General features: G+C 43.3%; 2 protein-coding genes across 2 annotated transcripts in view; one reads left to right on the top strand and one right to left on the bottom strand.

Moving 5' to 3' along the window:
• Positions 1–142: 142 nt before the first annotated feature.
• LOC308314581 (fructose-2,6-bisphosphatase TIGAR B-like) lies at positions 143–970 on the bottom strand (the record flags this gene model as incomplete). The annotated part of the gene is made up of 1 exon (XM_080762211.1): positions 143–970. The coding sequence occupies one exon, from the start codon at positions 968–970 to the stop codon at positions 143–145; it is 828 nt and encodes a 275-aa protein (XP_080618337.1).
• Positions 971–3,285: 2,315 nt separating this feature from the next.
• Positions 3,286–22,025, top strand: part of lamb4 (laminin, beta 4) — a 43,749-nt gene continuing 25,009 nt past the window's right edge. The window contains exons 1-14 of the mRNA XM_080762580.1: positions 3,286–3,306; positions 5,150–5,250; positions 9,669–9,719; positions 11,328–11,497; positions 13,202–13,337; positions 13,929–14,002; positions 14,507–14,695; positions 14,799–14,862; positions 15,367–15,581; positions 16,576–16,699; positions 18,200–18,388; positions 19,890–20,045; positions 21,237–21,349; positions 21,906–21,985. Coding sequence (XP_080618706.1) covers positions 9,683–9,719; positions 11,328–11,497; positions 13,202–13,337; positions 13,929–14,002; positions 14,507–14,695; positions 14,799–14,862; positions 15,367–15,581; positions 16,576–16,699; positions 18,200–18,388; positions 19,890–20,045; positions 21,237–21,349; positions 21,906–21,985 — 1,547 coding nt within the window. The 5' untranslated portion in view covers positions 3,286–3,306; positions 5,150–5,250; positions 9,669–9,682. The remainder of the gene's footprint in view (positions 3,307–5,149; positions 5,251–9,668; positions 9,720–11,327; positions 11,498–13,201; positions 13,338–13,928; positions 14,003–14,506; positions 14,696–14,798; positions 14,863–15,366; positions 15,582–16,575; positions 16,700–18,199; positions 18,389–19,889; positions 20,046–21,236; positions 21,350–21,905; positions 21,986–22,025) is intronic.

Here is a 22,025-nt window from a genome sequence, read left to right as displayed (position 1 = left end):
TTTGATGCACTTTTGCGTCAAGACATCACTGAACGTCCGTCCATCTCCACGAACGTCTCGGACCGTGCTGCAGTTCTAGCTTTGGCCAGTAGGGTATTGGCGGCTTCAACGTGGGCCAGCCGCTCTATAGGGGCCTGCACCGCTACTGAAGGTCTTTGAGTTTTGCCAGGTGGTCCTTCCTGTTGGCGAACACACAGCGAACGGAGGACAGCAGCGGCGGCGGCCACCCGGCGGCGCCCCCGTCCCGGCTCAGCGTGAGGACGAAGCGGCTGACGCCGGTGTTGGGGCAGGGAGAGAACGCCTGGTGCGTCTTCAGCCCCGGCGGCAGAGAGCAGTGCAGGTCCTCCACGAGGTGCCTGACGGCCACGCCAATGTACGCACCGTGGCTCACCACCAGGGCGTGGACCCGCACGCCACCCAGCCCGTCGTCGGGGAGGACCTCGTCGTCAGGGCAAGGATCGGGGTGGCGGTCCGCCGCGGCTCCCGCTGCTACCTCTGGTGCGGCGGTGTCACCGTGTCCCGTGTCCCAGCCATGCTCGTCGACCAGCCGTCGGAACAAGACTCTGAGGAACTTCTCGAATCGCAGCCTCACCTGGTCCAAGGTCTCTCCTCCCGGGGGGGTGTAGTCTCGACACGACTGGCCAGCGGCGTTGGCCATGTTCTTCAGGTCTTCTATTCGGCGTCCTTCAGCTATGCCAAAAGCCCTCTCTCTGAGCAGAGGGTCCAGAAGCATCTCCACGTCAGAGCAGTGAGCGTTGTTCCTCAGGATGGCCTCGGCGGTCTGGCGGGCCCGCTGAAGGTCGCTGACGAGCACCTTGTGGAAGCGGAGGTCTCTGAGGTGCCGTCCCGCTGCCTCTGCCTGTTGGAGTCCGGTCTCTGAAAGCACCGTGTCCACGCCACCTTGTAACAGCTTGTCTCTGTTGTGCTGTGTCTCTCCATGCCGGACGAACGTCAAGCTGAAGGTAAACATGTTCGCACAAGTTGGATGGGTGACTGACTGTGTGCCGTACAGTGTACTTCCTGTTTGGCGTCATTGGCGACGTCACTCATGACGACGTTGTGCCGTCAACCGACAAATCGCATTCGTAGTCCTAGACTACTAGCCTGGGAAGCATTCCTTTTTTGTTTTATCTGGTAGGAACTAGGAAGCGGATGTTGTAGTCCCTGATTCTGATTTGTGGTCATCAGGCCGGAAACCACAAACTGGAATAAGAAGGAGTAGGTGGATGAATAGACCACTAATAAAAAAGACATCAGCATATCATAACACGGCTATATTAAGATTTTTTAAAGGCTGAATCATCATTAATTCATATCATAATTTACTGACTGACCATTTTCATTTCAGTCCAGAATCAATATCCAGTTGGTGTCTGGGTAGCTCAGTCGGTAGAGCTCTCACCTTTGGACCACAGGTTCATGGGTTCGATCCCGGACACCGCCAACTCAGCCAATGAGTAGCATGGCTTGGTGCAGCAAGTCGTGTGGTAAGTACGTGATGGTAGGTGTGGCGCTCCACAATCCATCTCCCAGGGGTCTAGCGCACTGTAACGGGGACACTGGGACAGATAGACTCCTACGTGTTACCGGCTGATACCGACAATAAGCCACCCCCGACCTGACCTCTTTGATTCCAATAACATCATCAGTTTCATAATACACTATATCCTATAGGTGTTGTCAGTAAGTCATATATTTTTGAAATAAATCATAATTATTCTCTTGCCAAATTGTGCGATAAACACAAGGAAAAATACGTAGCCTAATATTTTGAATGTGTGTTTGCATCTGTATGTTTTTTTTCTTTTTTTTCTTAAAACATTTATCCCACGATTTTGTAACCCATTTTTCACCCCTGTGTCAATTATCTAATGTGATCCTGGGCTCTACACACCCTCCGCCAACCTGGGGAGAGCAACGGACTTGAACTCATGCTTCCTTCATGCATGAGTGTCCAAGTCGCTCCTTTACACCTGACAAGCAATGGTGAACTGATCCAACACTAGATGGAGTGCTACGTCAGTCACATCAGGTTAAGGTTCTTTCTTGGAATTCACTGGCACGCTCCTGGCTGTCTCTTTCCATTCTGTGCTTACTGTAGGCTGTCTCTTTCCATTCTGTGCTTACTGTAGGCTGTCTCTTTCCATTCTGTACTATATCGTCTGTGTGAATCACTCAAGACTACATACAGATACATGATCAACAGTGGTGTAAAGTACATTTACTTAATTACTGTACTTAAGTACAATTACAAGTATTTGCACTTTACTTGAGTATTTACAATTTACAATACTTTTGCTTCTACCCCAATAGTCCTACATCTTGGATCCAAATATTTTACTTTTACTCCACAACATGTATTTGAAAACTTTACTAGTTACTTTGTAGATTTTGATTATTATTACAAAACATACATTAACCACTTCAACCTTATACATTTCGGCCATTTGAAAGTAGACAGTCTACAAGCTCACAATGTGCCGTGGATGCATTGTGAGCTTGTAGATCTGCTATTTTCAAGAGATTTTTAAAACTTGAACTGGGACATTCTGCCCAATGAATACTTTTGTAGTACATTTTGAATTCCGCACTTTTACTTGTAACAGAGTATTTCTACATTGCAGTATTGATACTTTTACTTAAAGAAAACATTGAGTACTTTTTCCACCACTGATGATCACACAACATTGTCATCTATATTCATATCCGAATGCAGAAATTGTTTAATAATTCATAGGTATTCTAAATTGGATGGTGACCAACTGAGTGGTGTCATATATGTGTACAAAACTATTTACACTTGCTATTTGGTTAAACATAAATCCAGTCACATTGGTGGTCCATAGTACGAATGGAAAGTTTGTTTCCAAAGAAAGCACTCTTTAAAAGTTACTATTAAGGTTTTAAAAGTACTATTGAAAACTATTTGTATTGTTGTTGGTACTATTTTCTCATTGTTATTGTCAGTGAAGACTCTGAGAGCACACAACTCAGCTCTATGTATAGTTCATGTCTTTGTGAAGATAAAAAACACCCCTTTACGCCATCACACTAAAGAAACATAATCCCTCTTTCTCACTCTCTTTTTTTGTTCTTGTATAGGATGAACACACACACATACATGCACACATGCGAGCACACACACACACACACACACACACACACACACACACACACACACACACACACGCACACAGCTGGAGGCTAGGTTTTCAGCTCAGGTGTGCGCTGCCTCTCCAACATGCTGTGTCTTCTCCAGTCATTATGTAGTTGGGCGTGCAGTGAGTGAGGCTGCAGCAGAGACAGGTAGGCAATGGCTTCTGTTGGCTTCTGCACTCATTCTTCAACTAATTGGTTTAATCGACTTTTACAAATAATATACTTTTGAATGAAATAACATTTCACTATTTCACTATTTTTGTGCGACACCGTTGTACAACAAAGTAGAAAATAAGGCTTATAGTAAGGCCAATATGACTTAAGGCTTAATAAGGTTAATAAACTAATCCATTTAGTTCATTATAAGAAAAAAAAATCTTCATGTTTATTTGCTAATAAAAAAAAGAAAAGTATGCCTAAAAAGTAAAACTGATTGTTTTATTCGATTCATTGAAGAAGTAATCAACACAATTATCGCTAAAGCTAATCGATAGTTGCAGCCTTAGATAAATGACTAAACTGTAAAATCCAGCGTTCATTTTAGTCAGGGAATGTATACGATTGTAACCAAACAACATGTGGTAACATTTGTATTTGGTTCATTTAGCTAAAATGATGATGATTCTACTCTACCCAACTTGACTTATTGGTTTTTAGCAGATTGACAACTGTTCTAAACTATGTGGGTACAATGAAATGATCATTGCTGCTGGTGGTAATAGGTTATCTCACCCTGAATGAGATAGCCTTATTTGGTGAAGCTGCTAGTAACTGTAATAATGTACAGTAGGCTACTGTAATTATCAGATATCGGCTAATTATCTGTTTGCTCTGGTTCAATAAGGATTACTTACTGTACATCCTTCACTTACATTACACTAAACAGCCTGGTAGAATAGCAGTTTTGCAATTTAGTTTAAAAAAAGGAACATTTTCATTCAAAATGAATTAAGTACTACTATATTAGTTTTGGTATTCCTCTACCTGAACATGTTATGTTAAAATAGTTTTAGTTGGAGTTATATTGATTCTTAGTGCTTATCATCAGAAAACTGTCTGGCTCTCGCATTGTTGTTGGCATAATAATGTTTTATGTTTTATAACTGGCACAGTTATGGAAAGTAACATTTGAAATCTTGTGGGGTAAAAAAGTACTATAGTAGGCAGTAGTAGCAAATACCTGAATGCTATACAGTTATACACAGTGTTTGAGTTACACCTGGCTATATAATACAGTAGTAGGTACAGTAAATGGTTCTGAACGGGTTATATCTATACACGTCTGTTTAAAGCCGGTGACATCATCTTACAGTTATGTCCCGTCATATACAGTATGAAGATGCTGAAAGGCAGTGGTGGAAAGTAACTAAGTACATTTACTTAACGAAAGTACTGTACTTAAGTACAGTTTTGAGGAATTTGTACTTGAGTACACATGAGTACACATTTTGAACTTGTGAAACGGGACATTCTGCAATATGAGTACTTTTACTTTTAGGACATTTTGAATACGGGACTTGTAGTATTGACACTTTTACTGCTGAAAGGTTTATTATCAGCAACAAGCCAGAGGCGGGGTTGGCGAAAGGGCCTTTCTGTGTGGAGTTTGCATGTTCTCCCCGTGTCCCCTAGGGTAGGTAGCCTCACAAAAAACATGCAGTAATCCTGGTCTCTAAACTGCCTCCCCCTGGCCAGCCTGATGGAGGGGAAAGGAACTGGTCGGAATAACGTGTTCCACGCGCTACGTCCGGCTGGTGAAACTCCCCCCTGTCAGGTGAAAAGAAGCAGCTTGGACTCCTCATGCATTGAAGGAAGCATGAGGCCAGTCCGCTGCCCCCCCCCAGGTTGGCAGAGGAAGTGTAGCACCCAGGATTACATTAGTTAATTGACACTGGGTGAAAAAGGTGGGTTACAAAACTGTGGGATAAAAACTATTTAAAGCAACAAGCAAAGCCTGATAAGAAGCGGTCTTGTACTTCTGCCTCCGTAGTGCAAGAACTCACCACGACTGTTGTGGGATCATCAGTTGAACGTCAGCTGGCAAACCAGAAGGAAACAAATATACCGCTGGAACACTTTCACACCAACGAGGTATGTGAAAAAAGACCAGATGCAGCTCCCATACACCCTGCAGTCACAGAAACGTCATGTCCTCAATGAGGCCGTTTGTCATTTAAAAAATCACACCTGTGTGAACCAAGTGGTGCAATCCCCCCCCCCCCCCCCCCCCCCCCCCTCTCTCTCTCTCTCTCTCTCTCTCTCTCTCTCTCTCTCTCTCTCTCTCATTAGAGACACAGCACTACCCCTCTCTCTGTTTCTGGCGCCCCCTTCTGGTATAAATAAGTAACTACTCAGGCTCACGGACACAGGTACACACACACACAGGCAGGTACACGGACAAAGCTGGATGTAGAAGTGGTTGCACCACTTAATAAAAAAAGTCACACCTGTGTGTAGCGAGGGGAGCTTTACCAACCCTTATCATCTTACATCATCGCGATATCGTAACATAACATCATGTGCCGATTTGTTCAGTGACAGACAAAACAAACATTAGACTCTGTCCATTGTCAATGGCGTTTTTAACGTTTGTCTAGATAAGAGTAGACAAACATTTGATTGATTGATTGAAATATTTATCAACAGTTACAATACAAGTACAGCATCTTGCAATGGTTTACAAGAGGGTCCACCTTGTTCAATTCATCAAAACATTTAGAGACGTACAAATATACACTTCTATATAGTCAAAGGACAGAACAGGAATTAATTAAACCTAGGGGCTATATAGTGCCCCTCAAAAACACCACAAAAAGATTCTGTACACTTTTGAAGAAATAATGTAAGTCGCTCTGCTAAATGCCTCCCAAGATACTTTACAAGTTTACAGTAAATTCCTCTAAATAAGGGTTCCTCTTCATTGCAGGTTACAGCATGACACTAATCCTGTTTGTATTTTACTGTACATTTACAGTGTGTACATAATGCTCATTTGAGGCACCCAGTCAAGTCTCATCTAGACAAGACTTTGTTTAGTTGGATTATAGTGGGTAAGCTAGCATGAAATGCGACACGAGATCTTCCTTTTTTCTTATCTAAACGTGTTTAAAGGTAAATTGGAGTGCATTATTGCAGTGGCACTGAATTCGATATAAAAAACCATAGCAGATACATATTATATATGTTAATACTACACACACTACACATACCCAGCATGCATTATTGATATGTTAAATTAACATTATTTGTTCGTTATCATTTCACAAAATTGTTTTTCATTGACTTTTGGTGTTAGTATTGTGTTATGTTTTAGCTATTGAAAAATAGCAGATCTACAAGCTCAGAGTGCGCCACCGAGCTCGCACGCTACGAGCTTGTAGGTCTGCTATTTTTGAAAAATTGTGAAAATATTTATTTCAGAAAACTTTTTTGAGGTCAGGCCTAAATGGGTTAAAATGGCCATTTACCCTGTTGTTGGTTCATTCCTATTACACTATGATCTTGCACTTGCACAGTTCTTCTGTGTTATTCTGATAAATTCTAAAATTGCAAAATATCTGTACAGAACTTACTTGTGCACGTATGTAACACCGTCCATCTTGCAGATTTCCGCCGAGTTCTCAAAGGCCATATAGCTTTAAGAGTTGAGGCTTCACACTGTAAATCCCCGTACAATTACTGGAGGGGCCCACAAGCATTCCCCCTGAAGTTCATCAACCCCTGCAGGGACACACACCACTCAGGGACACACACCACTCGCATCATCGCATGTGGAGCTGCACAGCTCATAATCGTACATTCCTGCGCACCGCCTGGGGCATATTATCTCACCAAAAGCTCCATGCATATCGCACAATAGAGCAGAGTATATGGAACACACAATACATCGTGAATGGTGGCCCATCGTCAAATTACAGTGTGTACCTCGTATGAGTCATGGCATACGCGCACACACACACACACACACACACACACACACACACACACACGCACACGCACACGCACACGCCCTCTAGTAGTTTATAGGTCAATTGGATCTTAACAACAGGCTTCACCTTAACAACTGGCCTATTTCAAACTAAGCGAAAAGCAGATCTATAAGCTCATAATTGTATCGCATTGAGACAAGCGTTGAGGATGTAGATCTGCTATTTATAGTTATATTTTGCTGTAATCTGAAAAGGTTGAAAGCTTAATTTTTGTAATATTTTAAAGCACAAGTAGGACTACCGGTACATATTTGTAGGATGCAAAGGTTTTACTGTAGGGGCATATGCTTTAGTTACACTGTTTTAAAAAAAAGGGTAACGGCATGCATGCAAATCCCCAAACCCGAACTTCTAGGTGCTGAGCGAGGAACAGTTTAAAGAGAAAATAAATACATTCTCACACACTGCAGGGCTCCGATGCGGCCCATGCTTTATTGCACCGAAGAAAGACATTTAACTCTTCCTCTGAATGGACCGAGGAAGAGTTTAGACAGTTTAGTTACATTGTAGACTACATTATTTGCATAGCACCTTCCAAACATGCAGTCCATTCTCCAGGAGCAGCGGCATTGAGTCAGTACAATGCAGCACATTAGTTTTGTTGGGCACTTTGTGGGGTGTGTGCTGTCAGAGAAATATGGCCACCGCAAAGCGTGTCTGCAGATCAGCGGGTTTGAATAGCTGCCAGTGGAGAATCCATTTAAAAGTCTTGGTATGTGCTGTAAATGGCTGAGCTCACGCCCTCCACACCTATTGTTTTTGTAACCTTAGCATCCAACACGAGCATGCACGTAAACCCTGAATCTGAATTAAACTGAGTAATTATCTTAGATTAAAACAAAGTATATGCAGTCAAATCATCAATGTTAATTTATACATGTGTAACTCTCCAGGAGTGTACAAATGGAACCCTTACGGGCCCTTATGCGCTCTCAGAGTATTGAGTATTTTACTGTGTATAGTTACTTGTGTAGTAGACAGAGCAATGCTTCTTTGTTTATTGAGACAGTGAGGAGGTTCAAGGTTGTTTATTAGTGTCCCCGAAGGGCAAAAGGTTTTACAGCCGGTCATAAGGCTTGACAACACATAATCAAACCAAACGTATTGCTGCTGGTCGCAAAAGCGTGCGCTGCGCCCGGCCTACTTGCATCTTCAGAAGAAAAGGAGCTCAGATGGACTCAGATATTTGCAGTAACAGAGCTATATAGGTATCTCAACAACTGCACCATAAGTTACAAAATTGCACCCTTGCCATCAGGATGTGTATAACTGTCCTGTCCTGTTAGGTTATAAATATGTCATCAAGGGTTATCAAGGCAACACCTTTGCTGCCTATAGCTGTCACTGATAATAATCAGTTAGAACTTAGAATCACTGCTTTACCTTGGAACTGGTTATGCTCAGCAACGTCCTTCAGGGTTCAAGGTGATTTATTCACAGCATGCAAGGAGAAACATTGCAGGCAGCGGAATCTTGTACTGTAAAATAAAATAACCTTAACCCCACTATTCTTAGAGATACAGACTTTAGTTACTTGCACCTGTACCACTTTTTTCCACTCTTATTCTTTTCTTCTTCTTCTTCTTTTTGTATCCCATGATTCTGTAACCCACTTTGTCACCTGGTACCAATTTAACAATTCCTTTCTTGCTTACCTTATCTTCGTTTTTCATTTGTACTATTGTTGTTGCAGCACAGTACTTTGTGGACTACACACAATTGCATTTGGCTTCTTATGAGTGAAACCACACAGTCACGTCAAGGCGTCAAGAAAATGCCTAGCCCAGGCGTCTCTTCCAGGGTTTTAAACAGCTGGTTGATGCATTTTCACACTAGTGCAGTGTTTCCGGTTTTCCCCTTAAAATGCTAGTGTGTGCACATGTTACTCCCCCCCCCCCCCAGCAGCATGGAGCGTTGGAGTTTGGAAGCGCTCGTTGGAAATCACTCTGCGGGCCACCTGTTTCTAAATTGCATACAATGCAGGAGGCAGCAAGACGCTGCGTTATTGAAAACGAGCGCTTCCAAGCTCTGACACTTTCTAGACCGAAAGTAGCTCATAGCATGTCTATGAATGATTCGTATGAAGTACAGCTACAATGTTGGTGAGTTTAGCGTCGTATAATACAATCAGAACTACTCTCTCCCTATATGACCAAATTAATCGCCTCCTTGGTCAAAGCACTGCTCAGCATTTCAAAACACAGCTTAAAAACAAAAAGAAACCAGGCTTTTGCTATTAGAGAGCCTATACACGTTAGAATGCAGCCTTATTGAGCCTTGTTGTTATTATCTGTCTCCTATGACTCTATGAGTCTTTCTTGTGTGACTTTATTTTTGTAACTGTGTGTGTGTGTGTGTGTGTGTGTGTGTGTGTGTGTGTGTGTGTGTGTGTGTGTGTGTGTGTGTGTGTGTGTGTGTGTGTGTGTGTGTGAGACACACTGTGCGTGTTCCACAAACAGCAGTTCAATGAGCTGTGCAGTATTTAATCTCTGCCTCTCTCTCTCTCTGTCTACCCCCCAGAGTTTTGCCAGCAGATGACCCTAAAGATGGTCTCTCTCCTCCTACTACTGAGTGAGTTCAAGTCATTCATCTCCTGCTTGGCATAGCATGGTTTGGTGACAGGCAAATAGCAGCACGGATGGATCAGATATGTTCCACATAGCATGGTTTGGTGACAGGCAAATAGCAGCACGGATGGATCAGATATGTTCCACATGCTATTTGTTCTGACACGGCGAGGATTAAGTTGTCGAGGTTCTTTTAGCGGGAGGCTGACTCGTTGCCATCCTCGCTGACGAATCCTCTCCCTTTGAGACGTGTGAACACTTGCTGAGCATCGCTGGGAGAATATTTCCACTTGCCGGCACTTGCTGCTTTTCCAGAGTCCTGTTCTGTTCGCATATTTTCACCAGTATAAATGGACCTTTTACAGTAGCCATTTGTTCTGTTTTCATGTGTCAAGTTTTGACACAGACTGTACTACAAGATACAATGCACATCAAAATGAATAGCTAGTACATATGAAGGTATCTAAATATATCTATATATAAGCATAAACTCTACACAGCAACTCTGTAGGCAACTGGTTATCGTCAAAGCGATTCATTTTCCAAGCAGTGGTTATTTCATTCACGTTAGACCTTTTGAAGTATTCAAAACTCAAAGGATGCAGCGCAACTTAAAATCACAAGATGTGCAATCAAGCATGTTAGATTTCTTTCTGGCGCATCTAGCCATGTTATGATTACAGTGTCTGAATGCAATCAGGAGCATTCAAAGCTCAGTATGCACTGTAGTCTTTCATGTAAATTTGATTATGGTGGGTTGGGCTGAGTATAGCATTTTGTATAGCATTTTGTCAGTTTATGAAGAACAGTATTTTACCCCAAAGCTCATAATTTATACAGTATATAGTAAAACGAGTACACTTGACTGTGACTTCTATCCCGACACATCATATCATCATCATCATCACCTTTATTTATGAAATGAGGCAAGCCCTCATTTCCAATGTAGCCAAGGTTACAATAACAAATACAGTCAGAAACAATACATCAAACACAGCGTTATAAATCAGGATAAATTACAAAGGAACTTGAATGCAGGAGCATTCCTTTGAACTGACCGAAGGATGGCAGGGAGCTCAGTTTTAAGGAGTTTTGAAGTTCATTCCACGAGGTTGGGCCACTGACAGAAAAAGCTGTCTTGCCCAACTCTGTCTGAGCCTGAGGAACCGTGAGCCTTAAAGAATCACTAGAGCGGGTCTGATAGGTGCTATTGTTCAATTCCATCATGGAGCAGATATAGTCATGGAGCATCCCAGCAATGGCTTTATTTAAAAAAATATTTGCCAATGCTTATCTCGCCTCTCAGTCAGAGAGAGTTGCACAATGGTGGGTATATACTGTGTACAGTACGTGCTTCCTATATTCACCAAGTATAGAAAGTTTGCAGAAGCAAAGGCACTGAAAAGCTTTACATAACAGTCCAGTACTGACAGACATGGCGCGCACCGCGCACACACACACACACACACACACACACACACACACACACACACACACACACAGCATACAGTACATACCTGCGTCATGTTGCTACAGTACACTATTAATCCCTTCTCGTCCATGCAGCGATGACATACACAACCTTTTCCCCTCTTCCATCCTCTCTGTGTAGTGATGATGATGATGATGGCGCCTGGGGCCCGAACACAGGACGAGTGCGAGGGGACTTCCTGCAACCCCCACCTGGGTGACCTGATGGTGGGCCGCGCCGCTCAGCTCTCAGCCTCGTCCACCTGTGGCCTGGACGGACCCCAGTCCTACTGCATCATCGGATACCTGGAGGTCAGGGGTTTAACATCCTCGCGTCACCAGGCTTTCCACCTCGGAGGAAAGCCTGGGTCTGTGTTACTACATCGCTGTGTGATCTGGTCTAGGCGTGGTTTAGAATGGATGATTACAAAAATAATAATAATAATAATAATACAAAACCTCTTATTCCTGTTTGGGGGTTCGCTTTGTTTTGGTCCCCCCTGTCTGGCCAGTCGCTATGAGTTGATGGATATACCAAGCAAACTATTCCAACTAAGTGTTGGATTCATATGCCGCATCAAGGCTTTCATTGGGTAGGCCCTAAAATGATGATGCCTTTGATCGCGGGGAATTATTTTAGGTATTTCTTATTCCGGTTTTGAGGGTTCCGGTCCTGATATAAGATATCATCCGCTCCCGACCGGATCATAAACCCGAAAAGGATTGCTTCAGGGGTTACATATAAACGGTTGGATTCTGGAGGACAAATTGCTTTTCGTCCTCATGAATCTAATTTGACACATTGAGCAGAAATGGGCTGTGAAGTTCTGGCCCACACACTTATTTATAATGATTTGTATGATTTTCAAAGTTATTGAAATTCAAATATTGTTATAGTGCTATATTGTTTGGTAGTTGTGTAATACTTCAAAGGGTTCCTTTTTGAATTCCTGTACTTCAAAACCAAGGAAATCCACCGAGCATGTTTTGAAAGAGAAGACAGGTGTCTCCGCTGTAAAGACAACACATGATATATCAAAGGTGTTACACTGTAGTACGTGTCATTTTCACAGGGATAGCTTGTTTAAATTGTAAATAAATATACAATAAACTTCCATAAAGATTGCTCTAAGCTGGGAGGACAAGGTGATTAAATAAAGGCTTTCTTGCAACAGCTCCCCCGGGCTTTGATTGACATTTGGCTGTCTCGCCCTGTAGAGACAAGTCTTGATCCGCCTCATTTATAGGTCATTACGTTGGCTTTTCCCCCTCGCAGCGCTTAGGGGGACGACTTTATGCTCTCCAGCTCTCGTTTGGCGATTCTTTCTGCATTCCCTTCTTCCCTTTCTTTCCGCTTCACTCGCCCTAGTCTCTTGCCAGCCCTTCATGTCTCCAATATTGCGGCTCTACGAGGTTGTAGATCAAATTAAGTTGAGTATCAAATTATCGGCCATTGTTGGCACGCGACACACACATCTCCCCTACCTCCGTCATTCAGTTTTATAGCCAGCCACGTGTTTGAGTTTTTGTTTGCTACATTTTTTAGGCCTATACATTTCCTACACTGTCACTGGGGGGGTTGGCAAAAGGCAAGTGGGCTTATCAACGAAACAAAAAAGAAAAGGGGGGGAGAGGAGGGGGGTGTAGTGTGTACAGTTCATATTGCAGGATGAGAGGGATTTGCCTCACTGTACCTACTCTGCTAAAAGAAAGCATGTCTTCACATGCTTGGATAGCAGCAGGACACGGAGAAGCTTCCATGTGCACTGAACTGTGATTTATACTATTTGACTAGTGGCTGCACAAGTCTGGGTCTGTTCCATTATTTCCCAATCTCTGTTCTCGATCATACCGCAAGTGTGTGGGTTGCTGCTGCTAATTGTAAGCCAATTTAGGCCAATGCAGATTTGCAAACCATGGTGGTGGTTAATTGGCTATCATTTTGTAATTGTCATGGTGAACCATATTGTGCCATAAGTGTCAACATGTGTGTGTTTTGTTTTTAACGCTCGTCAGGATGAACAGAAGTGCTTCACGTGTGACTCCAGGCTGCCGTACAACAGCGACAGCAACCCAGACAGCCACCGCGTCGAGAACGTCATCACCACATTTGACCCCGAGCGCAGGATGAAATGGTGGCAGTCAGAGAATGGTGCTGCTCTCAGCCTACATACTGTAGTAGCCTACCATAGCCTACGTAGATGTATCGTACTGTATATGTAGGCTAACATAGATGTACTGTAGACTATCATGCTATACAGTATAATGTTTGCTATAATTTGCAGAACCTACTGTAACCATAGTGACTACTGGCTATTACGATACACTGTAAGGGGCTATTATTACAGAGCCTACTGCTGTATAACCCTAGATGTAATATTATGCAGTCGGTATATGACTTAATGCATGGAACTGTAGAACCAATAACTATATGTACTGTATTATACAACATGTATGGAGCGTCGTACATAGAACTGTTATGTTTACTGTAACATAACAGAACCATTATAGGCTAGCCTATATTGCCAACTCTAGTATTGTAGGGCTTTATGCATAGAACAGCTGCAGCATTAGGTCTACCACCATGTCGTGAAATGTAGGTGTCTCTTTGCAAAGGCAGATTGCTGGTCATTATGGTTATTCACTATTATTTATGCCACAATTATCGTGACGTCTTCATAATTCGTCCCATCCTTAATCTGAGTTTCACCTTCAAAAGTAATATCCTTAATATCCTTTCCAGGAGTTCACCAAGTCAGCATACAATTGGATCTGGAGACCCTGTTCCAGTTCAGTCACCTTGTGCTCACTTTTAAGGTAACGATGGATGCTGAGACCACCCTGCTATTGTCAAAGGTTTACTCCTGAAAACATCCTCTGTCCAATCCCATCAGTGTGAAACCCTACCTGCTATATCACTCATTGCATTCACAATCAGATGAAGTCGTATGGGGGCAATATAGCAGATGTGTATAGTAGTCTGACAATCTAGGCCTTTTCAGCCTACTACTGAAATCAAATAACCAACCATGCTTTAGGTGAAATTTAACACATAAGCATAGTGATATAGTGTAAAAAAGGGAAGACAAATCTACACAATCTGCACCTTGAGATATTGACATTATTAGCACTGTGTGTGCTGTGGTCATAGGCAAAAGGCCCATTGCTATAGATCAGCACATATATTGTGATGATTCCACAGTTTCAATAGTGATAATAACAATAATAATGCAAATAAAATGTATACCGAAATGCTAATCGATTTTGATCGCTTTGTCTTTATTAATATGCGACGCTATTCTCCCATTCTTCTCCGTGTAGAGTTACCGTCCGGATGCTATGCTGGTGGAGAGGTCCAAAGACCACGGGCGGACGTGGAAAGTGTTCCGTTACTTTGCAGAGGACTGTCTTGTTCATTACCCCGCGGTGTCTGACAAGCCTGGCGAAAGTGTGGACGACGTTGTCTGTGACAGCAGGTACTCTGGGCCTGACCCGTCAACTGATGGAGAGGTGATTAACCGCACGCACTCACGCACGCACGCACGCACACGCACACACTGACCTTATTATGACAAAAAGCATGTTTGATTATTTTTGTCTATTTCCATCACAGGTTGTGCTGAAGGCCTTGGATCCTACCTTTGACATAGACAACCCGTATGCACCCCATATTCAAGGTTTGATTCAGTGTTGTTCCATTTTCATTAGGCTGCATTTCCATGAATAATCTCTTCTCTTTTTGTTACTACTAGAGTTGCATTGATCTATCCATTAGGGTGTAAGTGATTTGTTTTTGTTCAAACGTGTGTTAAATTGTCCTATAATTCACTCACAGCAATATATATAGCAATATATATATCAATTGTTATGAAACAGCCGCAATGTGATTACCTTTCCGGGCGGCAGTGGCTCAGGGGTAAAGTGGCCGGATGGGACTGCAAGGTTCCCAGTTCGATCCCGGACTCCCCCAGAGTTAGTGTCGAAGTGTCCTTGAGCAAGACACTGAACCCCTAATTGCTCCCGATGTGCAGGTTGGTGCCTTGCATGGTTTCCTCCACCATCGGTGTATGAATGTGTGTGTGTGAATGGGTGAATGTAATGCACAACCTATGAAAAGCGCGTTTGGATAAAAGCGCTATATATAAATGCAACATTTACCTTTGGGCCTGTCCTATCCTCAGAGCTGATCACCATGACCAACATACGGGTCAACTTCACCCGCCTGTTCACCCTGGGAGACATCCTGCTGGGCCGCAAGCGCAGGAACCCCGAGGAGAAGTACTACTATGCCCTGTACGACATGGTGGTCCGCGGCAGCTGCTTCTGCAACGGACACGCCAGTCAGTGCGTGCCCGTGGGCGGCAGCCGGGGGGACGTCTTTAACGCGCCTGGCATGGTGAGTGTCTGTCTGAAGGCTCATTCATAGTCTGGATTTACGGTGGTGGTGGGGTGACCACCGAACTACAACATGACGTCACGAGCCGCCTAACCCACGCACCGCCCCAGCCCTTCTCTCTGTTTTTAACTCACCACCGCTCAACGTTATTTCAGCTTGTAGATCGGCTATTTTCAACACTGCAACCAAGTGTAAAATGACTCTTGTCCAGTCCTAACATTTTTGTCTAGTTTTTATTTGTTGACGAAATTGTCAATATATTTAGTCTTACCGGTAGTTTTAGTCATCATAGCTTAGTTTTAATTTAGTTTCCATTTATTTTTCGTCAGTGACAAAATGTAGTCGATGAACATTTTTTGTATTAGTCGACAAAATCAACACTGTACCGTCGATTGCCAAAAAGAACAGCTCTACATACAGTAGGCTAAGTGAAGATGTCATTGTTAGCTTTGTAGATGTGTTATTTTTGGCAGGTGTTTGTTATCCTTGTGTGATGGCCGGAGTACTCCGTCACTGTCAGAAACCCTTTAGTTTACAGTATGTCCAAAAGAAACCGTTACTCTTCAGGAAAAGGAAAACTGTATCCGTCTTCAAATTAATCTAGTATAGTTATTAATTATTTAGTCACAATTTCTTAGTTACTTTTTATATTTAAGGGATAAAAAGCACAATGAAGGCGCTTATAAAACATTTGCTTCCTGTGGCAAAGCAAATTATCTTCTCCTCCATCGCGTGATGATGCTCAAAGTCCAGACGGTGTGTCGTGTGCGGGTCATTGTGTCCATTTATTTAATGCAATGTCACAGCACAGACAGAAATATTAATTTCACCCCTATAGTATGACAAAACATACTGTAGATTCTAATAATCTATACTGTATAGGGTGAGATACTAAAGTAAAAGCTGGAGAAATGTTTATGTCTCTCTTGGGGGAATTGTGACTGTTTTAAGCCATCTGTGAATATGAATAGACTACATGTTGTTTTATCTATAGGTCCATGGTCGCTGTTTGTGCCAACACAACACAATGGGAGACAACTGTCAGATATGTCAGGACTTTCACAACGATGCCCCCTGGAGGCCAGGCGGAGAACACGGTTCTCAGAACACATGCAGAAGTAAGGCTGTCCCTCCCTGCCCTGCTACCATCTCTCTACCCTGTCTGTCCCTCCCTGCCCTGCTACCATCTCTCTACCCTGTCTGTCCCTCCCTGCCCTGCTATTACCTCTCTACCCTGTCTGTCCCTCCCTGCCCTGCTACCATCTCTCTACCCTGTCTGTCCCTCCCTGCCCTGCTATTACCTCTCTACCCTGTCTGTCCCTCCCTGCCCTGCTACCATCTCTCTACCCTGTCTGTCCCTCCCTGCCCTGCTACCATCTCTCTACCCTGTCTGTCCCTCCCTGCCCTGCTATTACCTCTCTACCCTGTCTGTCCCTCCCTGCCCTGCTATTACCTCTCTACCCTGTCTGTCCCTCCCTGCCCTGCTACCATCTCTCTACCCTGTCTGTCCCTCACTGCCCTGCTATTACCTCTCTACCCTGTCTGTCCCTCCCTGCCCTGCTATTACCTCTCTACCCTGTCTGTCCCTCCCTGCCCTGCTATTACCTCTCTACCCTGTCTGTCCCTCCCTGCCCTGCTACCATCTCTCTACCCTGGCTGTCCCTCCCTGCCCTGCTACCATCTCTCTACCCTGTCTGTCCCTCACTGCCCTGCTATTACCTCTCTACCCTGTCTGTCCCTCCCTGCCCTGCTACCATCTCTCTACCCTGTCTGTCCCTCCCTGCCCTGCTATTACCTCTATACCCTGTCTGTCCCTCCCTGCCCTGCTATTACCTCTCTACCCTGTCTGTCCCTCCCTGCCCTGCTATTACCTCTCTACCCTGTCTGTCCCTCCCTGCCCTGCTACCATCTCTCTACCCTGTCTGTCCCTCCCTGCCCTGCTATTACCTCTCTACCCTGTCTGTCCCTCACTGCCCTGCTATTACCTCTCTACCCTGTCTGTCTGTCCCTCCCTGCCCTGCTACCATCTCTCTACCCTGTCTGTCCCTCACTGCCCTGCTACCATCTCTCTACCCTGTCTGGCATGGATTGTACACTTACTATCTTGACACCAGTCTTGTTTTTGGCAGCACATTTTGATTTTGGTTTTCGTCATAGTCTCTTGAATAGTTTTCATTTAGTCACCTGGAATGTCAACTTAGTCTAGTTTTAGTCAACTAAATGTCATATGATTTTAGTCGACTAAATCTACAGTTCATTTAGTCGACTAAAATTTATTTTGGCGGGCCTTGATGCCGTCGTAATGACTGATTTTAACTTGCTGAAAATAGCAGATCTCAGAGCTTGTAGATTGTCTATTTTCAACATGCAACTAATTGAAAAATGACTTATACTGGTTCTCTCTGTCCACTAGTCCCTTCCTAACACATAGTCTAGTTTTTATTTATTTTTATGAAATTGTCAGTATATATTTAGTCTTAGTTTTAGTCATCATAGCTTAGTTTTTATTTAGTTTGCATTTAGTTTTCGTCAGTGGAAAAAGGTCGTTTTTCCATGTACACACTTGCTATCTTGAAACCCGATGAAATGATTCTGATGCACTGTGTTGCTCTCTCAAGGATGTAACTGTCACGGCCATTCCGAGACGTGTCACTTCGACGTGGCGCGCTACGAGGCCAGCGGTAAGGTGAGCGGCGGGGTGTGTGACCTCTGCCAGCATGAGCGCACGGGGCCACAGTGTGAGCAGTGCCGCCCTTACCTCTACCAGGACCCCCAGAAGTCTGTGGACCACCACGATGGGTGCATCCGTGAGTTTACAAGACCTCCATTTCGTTCGAGTGGCAAAGGGAGTTTAACCCATTTTGACCTGAGATCAGATTCTAAAAATGTCGATTTTTCAAAAATAGCAGACCTACAAGCTCGTATGAGCTTGTAGATCTGCTATTTTTAAATAGCTAAAGCATAACGTAATGCTAACAAAATGGGTTAACGTAGGCAGAAAGTAGGTTTTTTTGCCACTCAGTAGGCATTCCTGCATAACTTCCAGGTATGATGATGATGTCACATGCATACCCTCTATTGACAAACAGCAGATATACAAGCTCATCGCTACCAGCTTGTATACTATAGATCGCGCTACCAGCTTGCACTGTAGATCTGCTATTTTATGAAAAACCATAAAAATGCATGTGCATCAGAAACGAATAGTTTTCATAATCCTCATGGGGGCCCATGCCTGGTTTAGCCAGGGGAGGGCGGTGTTGGACAGTGTCTTGACTGTCTTCAGTGCGGTTGGGTGCAATTCCCTGAAAGTCCTCATGGGGGCCCTCCGGCCCCCACAGACTCTATGTCACTGCTGTGCATATTTGAATATTATATTATATTCTTTACTTAACTTAAATTAGTTAAAGCTGACTTTGAGGTTTGTTTTCCAGTTCAGGTAAAACATTTGAATTACTTTGTAAGGTAAGCAACACTTTTGCAGATCTCTATTTATCAAATTAGTACGTTAGATTTAGGTGTGTCAAATTGTGCAAACAATGACATCCTTGTTGACTATTAGCCAAATTTCCGATCCTCTTTTTACTCCTTCACCTCCTCCGTCCAACAGTACACACAATGATTTACGAGGAGCCAATTAAGAGAGAGTTGTCTATGCTTGAACGTTGGCACACCCGCATGGACCTGGGCACGTCTAAATGTAACACGCCCTACCCCTTATTCATTTTATTAGCCACAGCTGCATGGCTTGTACTTTAGTCTGATGTCTTTAATATGCTGTGTATTTGAGCCTGGACTGGAAAAACTAAATCAGCATATAGGGTTCCATGCCACTTTCAACCCATTCAGGACGGGAACCCCTTTTGGTATTTTCAAGCATTACTAGTCCTTAATACCCGTTCTGAATATATGAACAGCAATATGATGTTCGCCAGATGGGGCAGTAGAAAGTACTCTCTACTGCAGTAGAGAGTACTCTCTACTGCCTAATGGAGCAAAACGTGCAAAAATGCAATTCTGAGGTCAATGACCCCTCAAGGTCACCAGAGGTCAGTCAGAAAGTGGTTCCACGTCTGAAATCAAACCTTGGGGTGTATAGATGATATTCTGAAAGTTTCATGCTTTAGTCATAAAATGCACAATACCTTCCATATATATGAGCTTAACCGGCAGTGGCCAATTACATATCATTTGTGGGGTCCTTGACATGAAATAGTTTGAAATCCACTGATATAGAAACATCATAAAACTGTTCTCATGTCTGTAGAGATGTAAATATATTCAACATGAACTTTCCCTCTCCACCAGCCTGTGACTGCGACCCTATGGGTTCTAAAGACGGCGGTTTGTGTGACCCTGAGAGCGGTCACTGTGTCTGCAAGGAGAACGTGGAGGGAGAGCGCTGCGACCGCTGTAAATATGGATACTTTGGCTTCCAGCAAGAGGACCCCGCAGGCTGCCAAAGTAAGGATATATGGGTATTAGGTTTTCCATATATAATTTGAAATTATTAAGTCTCAAGTTATGTGTGTGTGTGTGTGTGTGTGTGTGTGTGTGTGTGTGTGTGTGTGTGTGTGTGTGTGTGTGTGTGTGTGTGTGTGTGCGTGCGTGTGCGTGTGCGTGTGTGCGCGTGTGCGTGCGTGCGGGTTCAAGGTTATTTATTAGTGTCCCCGAAGGGCAAAAGGTTTTACAGCAGGTCATAAGGCTTGAAACACATACATCAATCAAACCAAACTTATTGTTGCTGGTCGAAAGCGTGTGCTGTGCCTGGTGTGCATGTGTGCACACGCGTCAGCCAGGAGGAAGTTGTTTTCGCAAAACACTTTTCTTTTATATTACTCCTACAGATTCTGTCCAAACAACATGGCATTCAGTACACAATATCTAGGCGGATCTGTTAGATTTTTCATATTCCATCCCGATTGGCTAACGTTGGCTTCCAAAGTTTGCAGGAGTGGCTCGTTTTGAACAAACAAAATAATGAACGGATTTCTGTGACACATGTGCTTCATGTGTTTCTGTGACTCTTTGAGCTCTATCACATGTGCTTCATGTGTTTCTGTGACTCTTTGTTTGAGCTCTGTCACATGTGCTTCATGTGTTTCTGTGACACTTTGAGCTCTATCACGTGTGCTTCATGTGTTTCTGTGACTCTTTGAGCTCTATCACATGTGCTTCATGTGTTTCTGTGACACTTTGAGCTCTATCACGTGTGCTTCATGTGTTTCTGTGACTCTTTGAGCTCTATCACATGTTGCTTCATGTGTTTCTGTGACTCTTTGAGCTCTATCACATGTTGCTTCATGTGTTTCTGTGACTCTTTGAGCTCTATCACATGTGCTTCATGTGTTTCTGTGACTCTTTGTTTGAGCTCTATCACATGTTGCTTCATGTGTTTCTGTGACTCTTTGTTTGAGCTCTATCACATGTTGCTTCATGTGTTTCTGTGACTCTTTGAGCTCTATCACATGTGCTTCATGTGCTTCTGTGACACTTTGAGCTCTATCACGTGTGCTTCATGTGTTTCTGTGACACTTTGAGCTCTATCACATGTGCTTCATGTGTTCTGTGACACTGAGCTCTATCACATGTGCTTCATGTGTTTCTGTGACACTTTGAGCTCTATCACATGTGCTTCATGTGTCCTGGCTTCAGAGTGCAGCTGTAACCTCCTGGGCAGCGTCCAGAGTGCTGATGCATGTGATCAAGAGACAGGCGAGTGTGTGTGTGACCGCCTGGCGACTGGACCCTCCTGTGACACGTGTTTGGTAGGTCTTTCTAGCGGTAGAATTTTAACGAGTATAGTTACTTAACCACTTTAGCCCTAGCTACTGTATAAACTTAAATCGTTATGGTGAATAGTGAACATGACCCGTCTATAAGCTAAAAAAAGTATTCTACTTTTGTAATATTTTGAGTAGAGTAACCTTGCTTCTATTTTGACTATTTTGACAGTTTGATATTCCACTCCTATTTTTTTAATCATTTAAATCATTTTTTTTTATCATAAAACCACACTTTACGGTTTACAGTATATCCTGTTTTGTGTACACTTTTATCCTTCTATATTATTTTGTTATGTTTCTTTGTGTGCTTTTGTCTTGATGTGTTATGCTGTGTGAAGTTCTTAACAATGTTTTAAAGTGCTATACAAATAAATGTATTATTATTATTATTATTAACATTATGTATAACTGCACATTATGCAAAATAGTAGACTGTCCATTTACCATCTTTGTACTTATTGTATTAGAAGGCAATACCTATAGTGTATCTTTCATTGAGCCATTTGTTTGACTGCTTTGTCACATTGTTCTCCTCTAGCCTGGGTTCTGGGGTTTGGGGAACACGCAGGACAGATGCACCCCTTGTGACTGTGATGTGGGAGGCGCACATGGCACCATGTACGTACATTATCTCAATCCCATTCAACCAGGCAACGCT

Source organism: Protomyctophum bolini (genome assembly GCF_963924005.1).
Source record: "Protomyctophum bolini genome assembly, chromosome: 4".
In the NCBI taxonomy this organism is placed as follows: domain Eukaryota; kingdom Metazoa; phylum Chordata; class Actinopteri; order Myctophiformes; family Myctophidae; genus Protomyctophum; species Protomyctophum bolini.
Note: the sequence above shows the minus strand (reverse complement) of the source record. Positions and strands in the feature narration are given on the sequence as shown.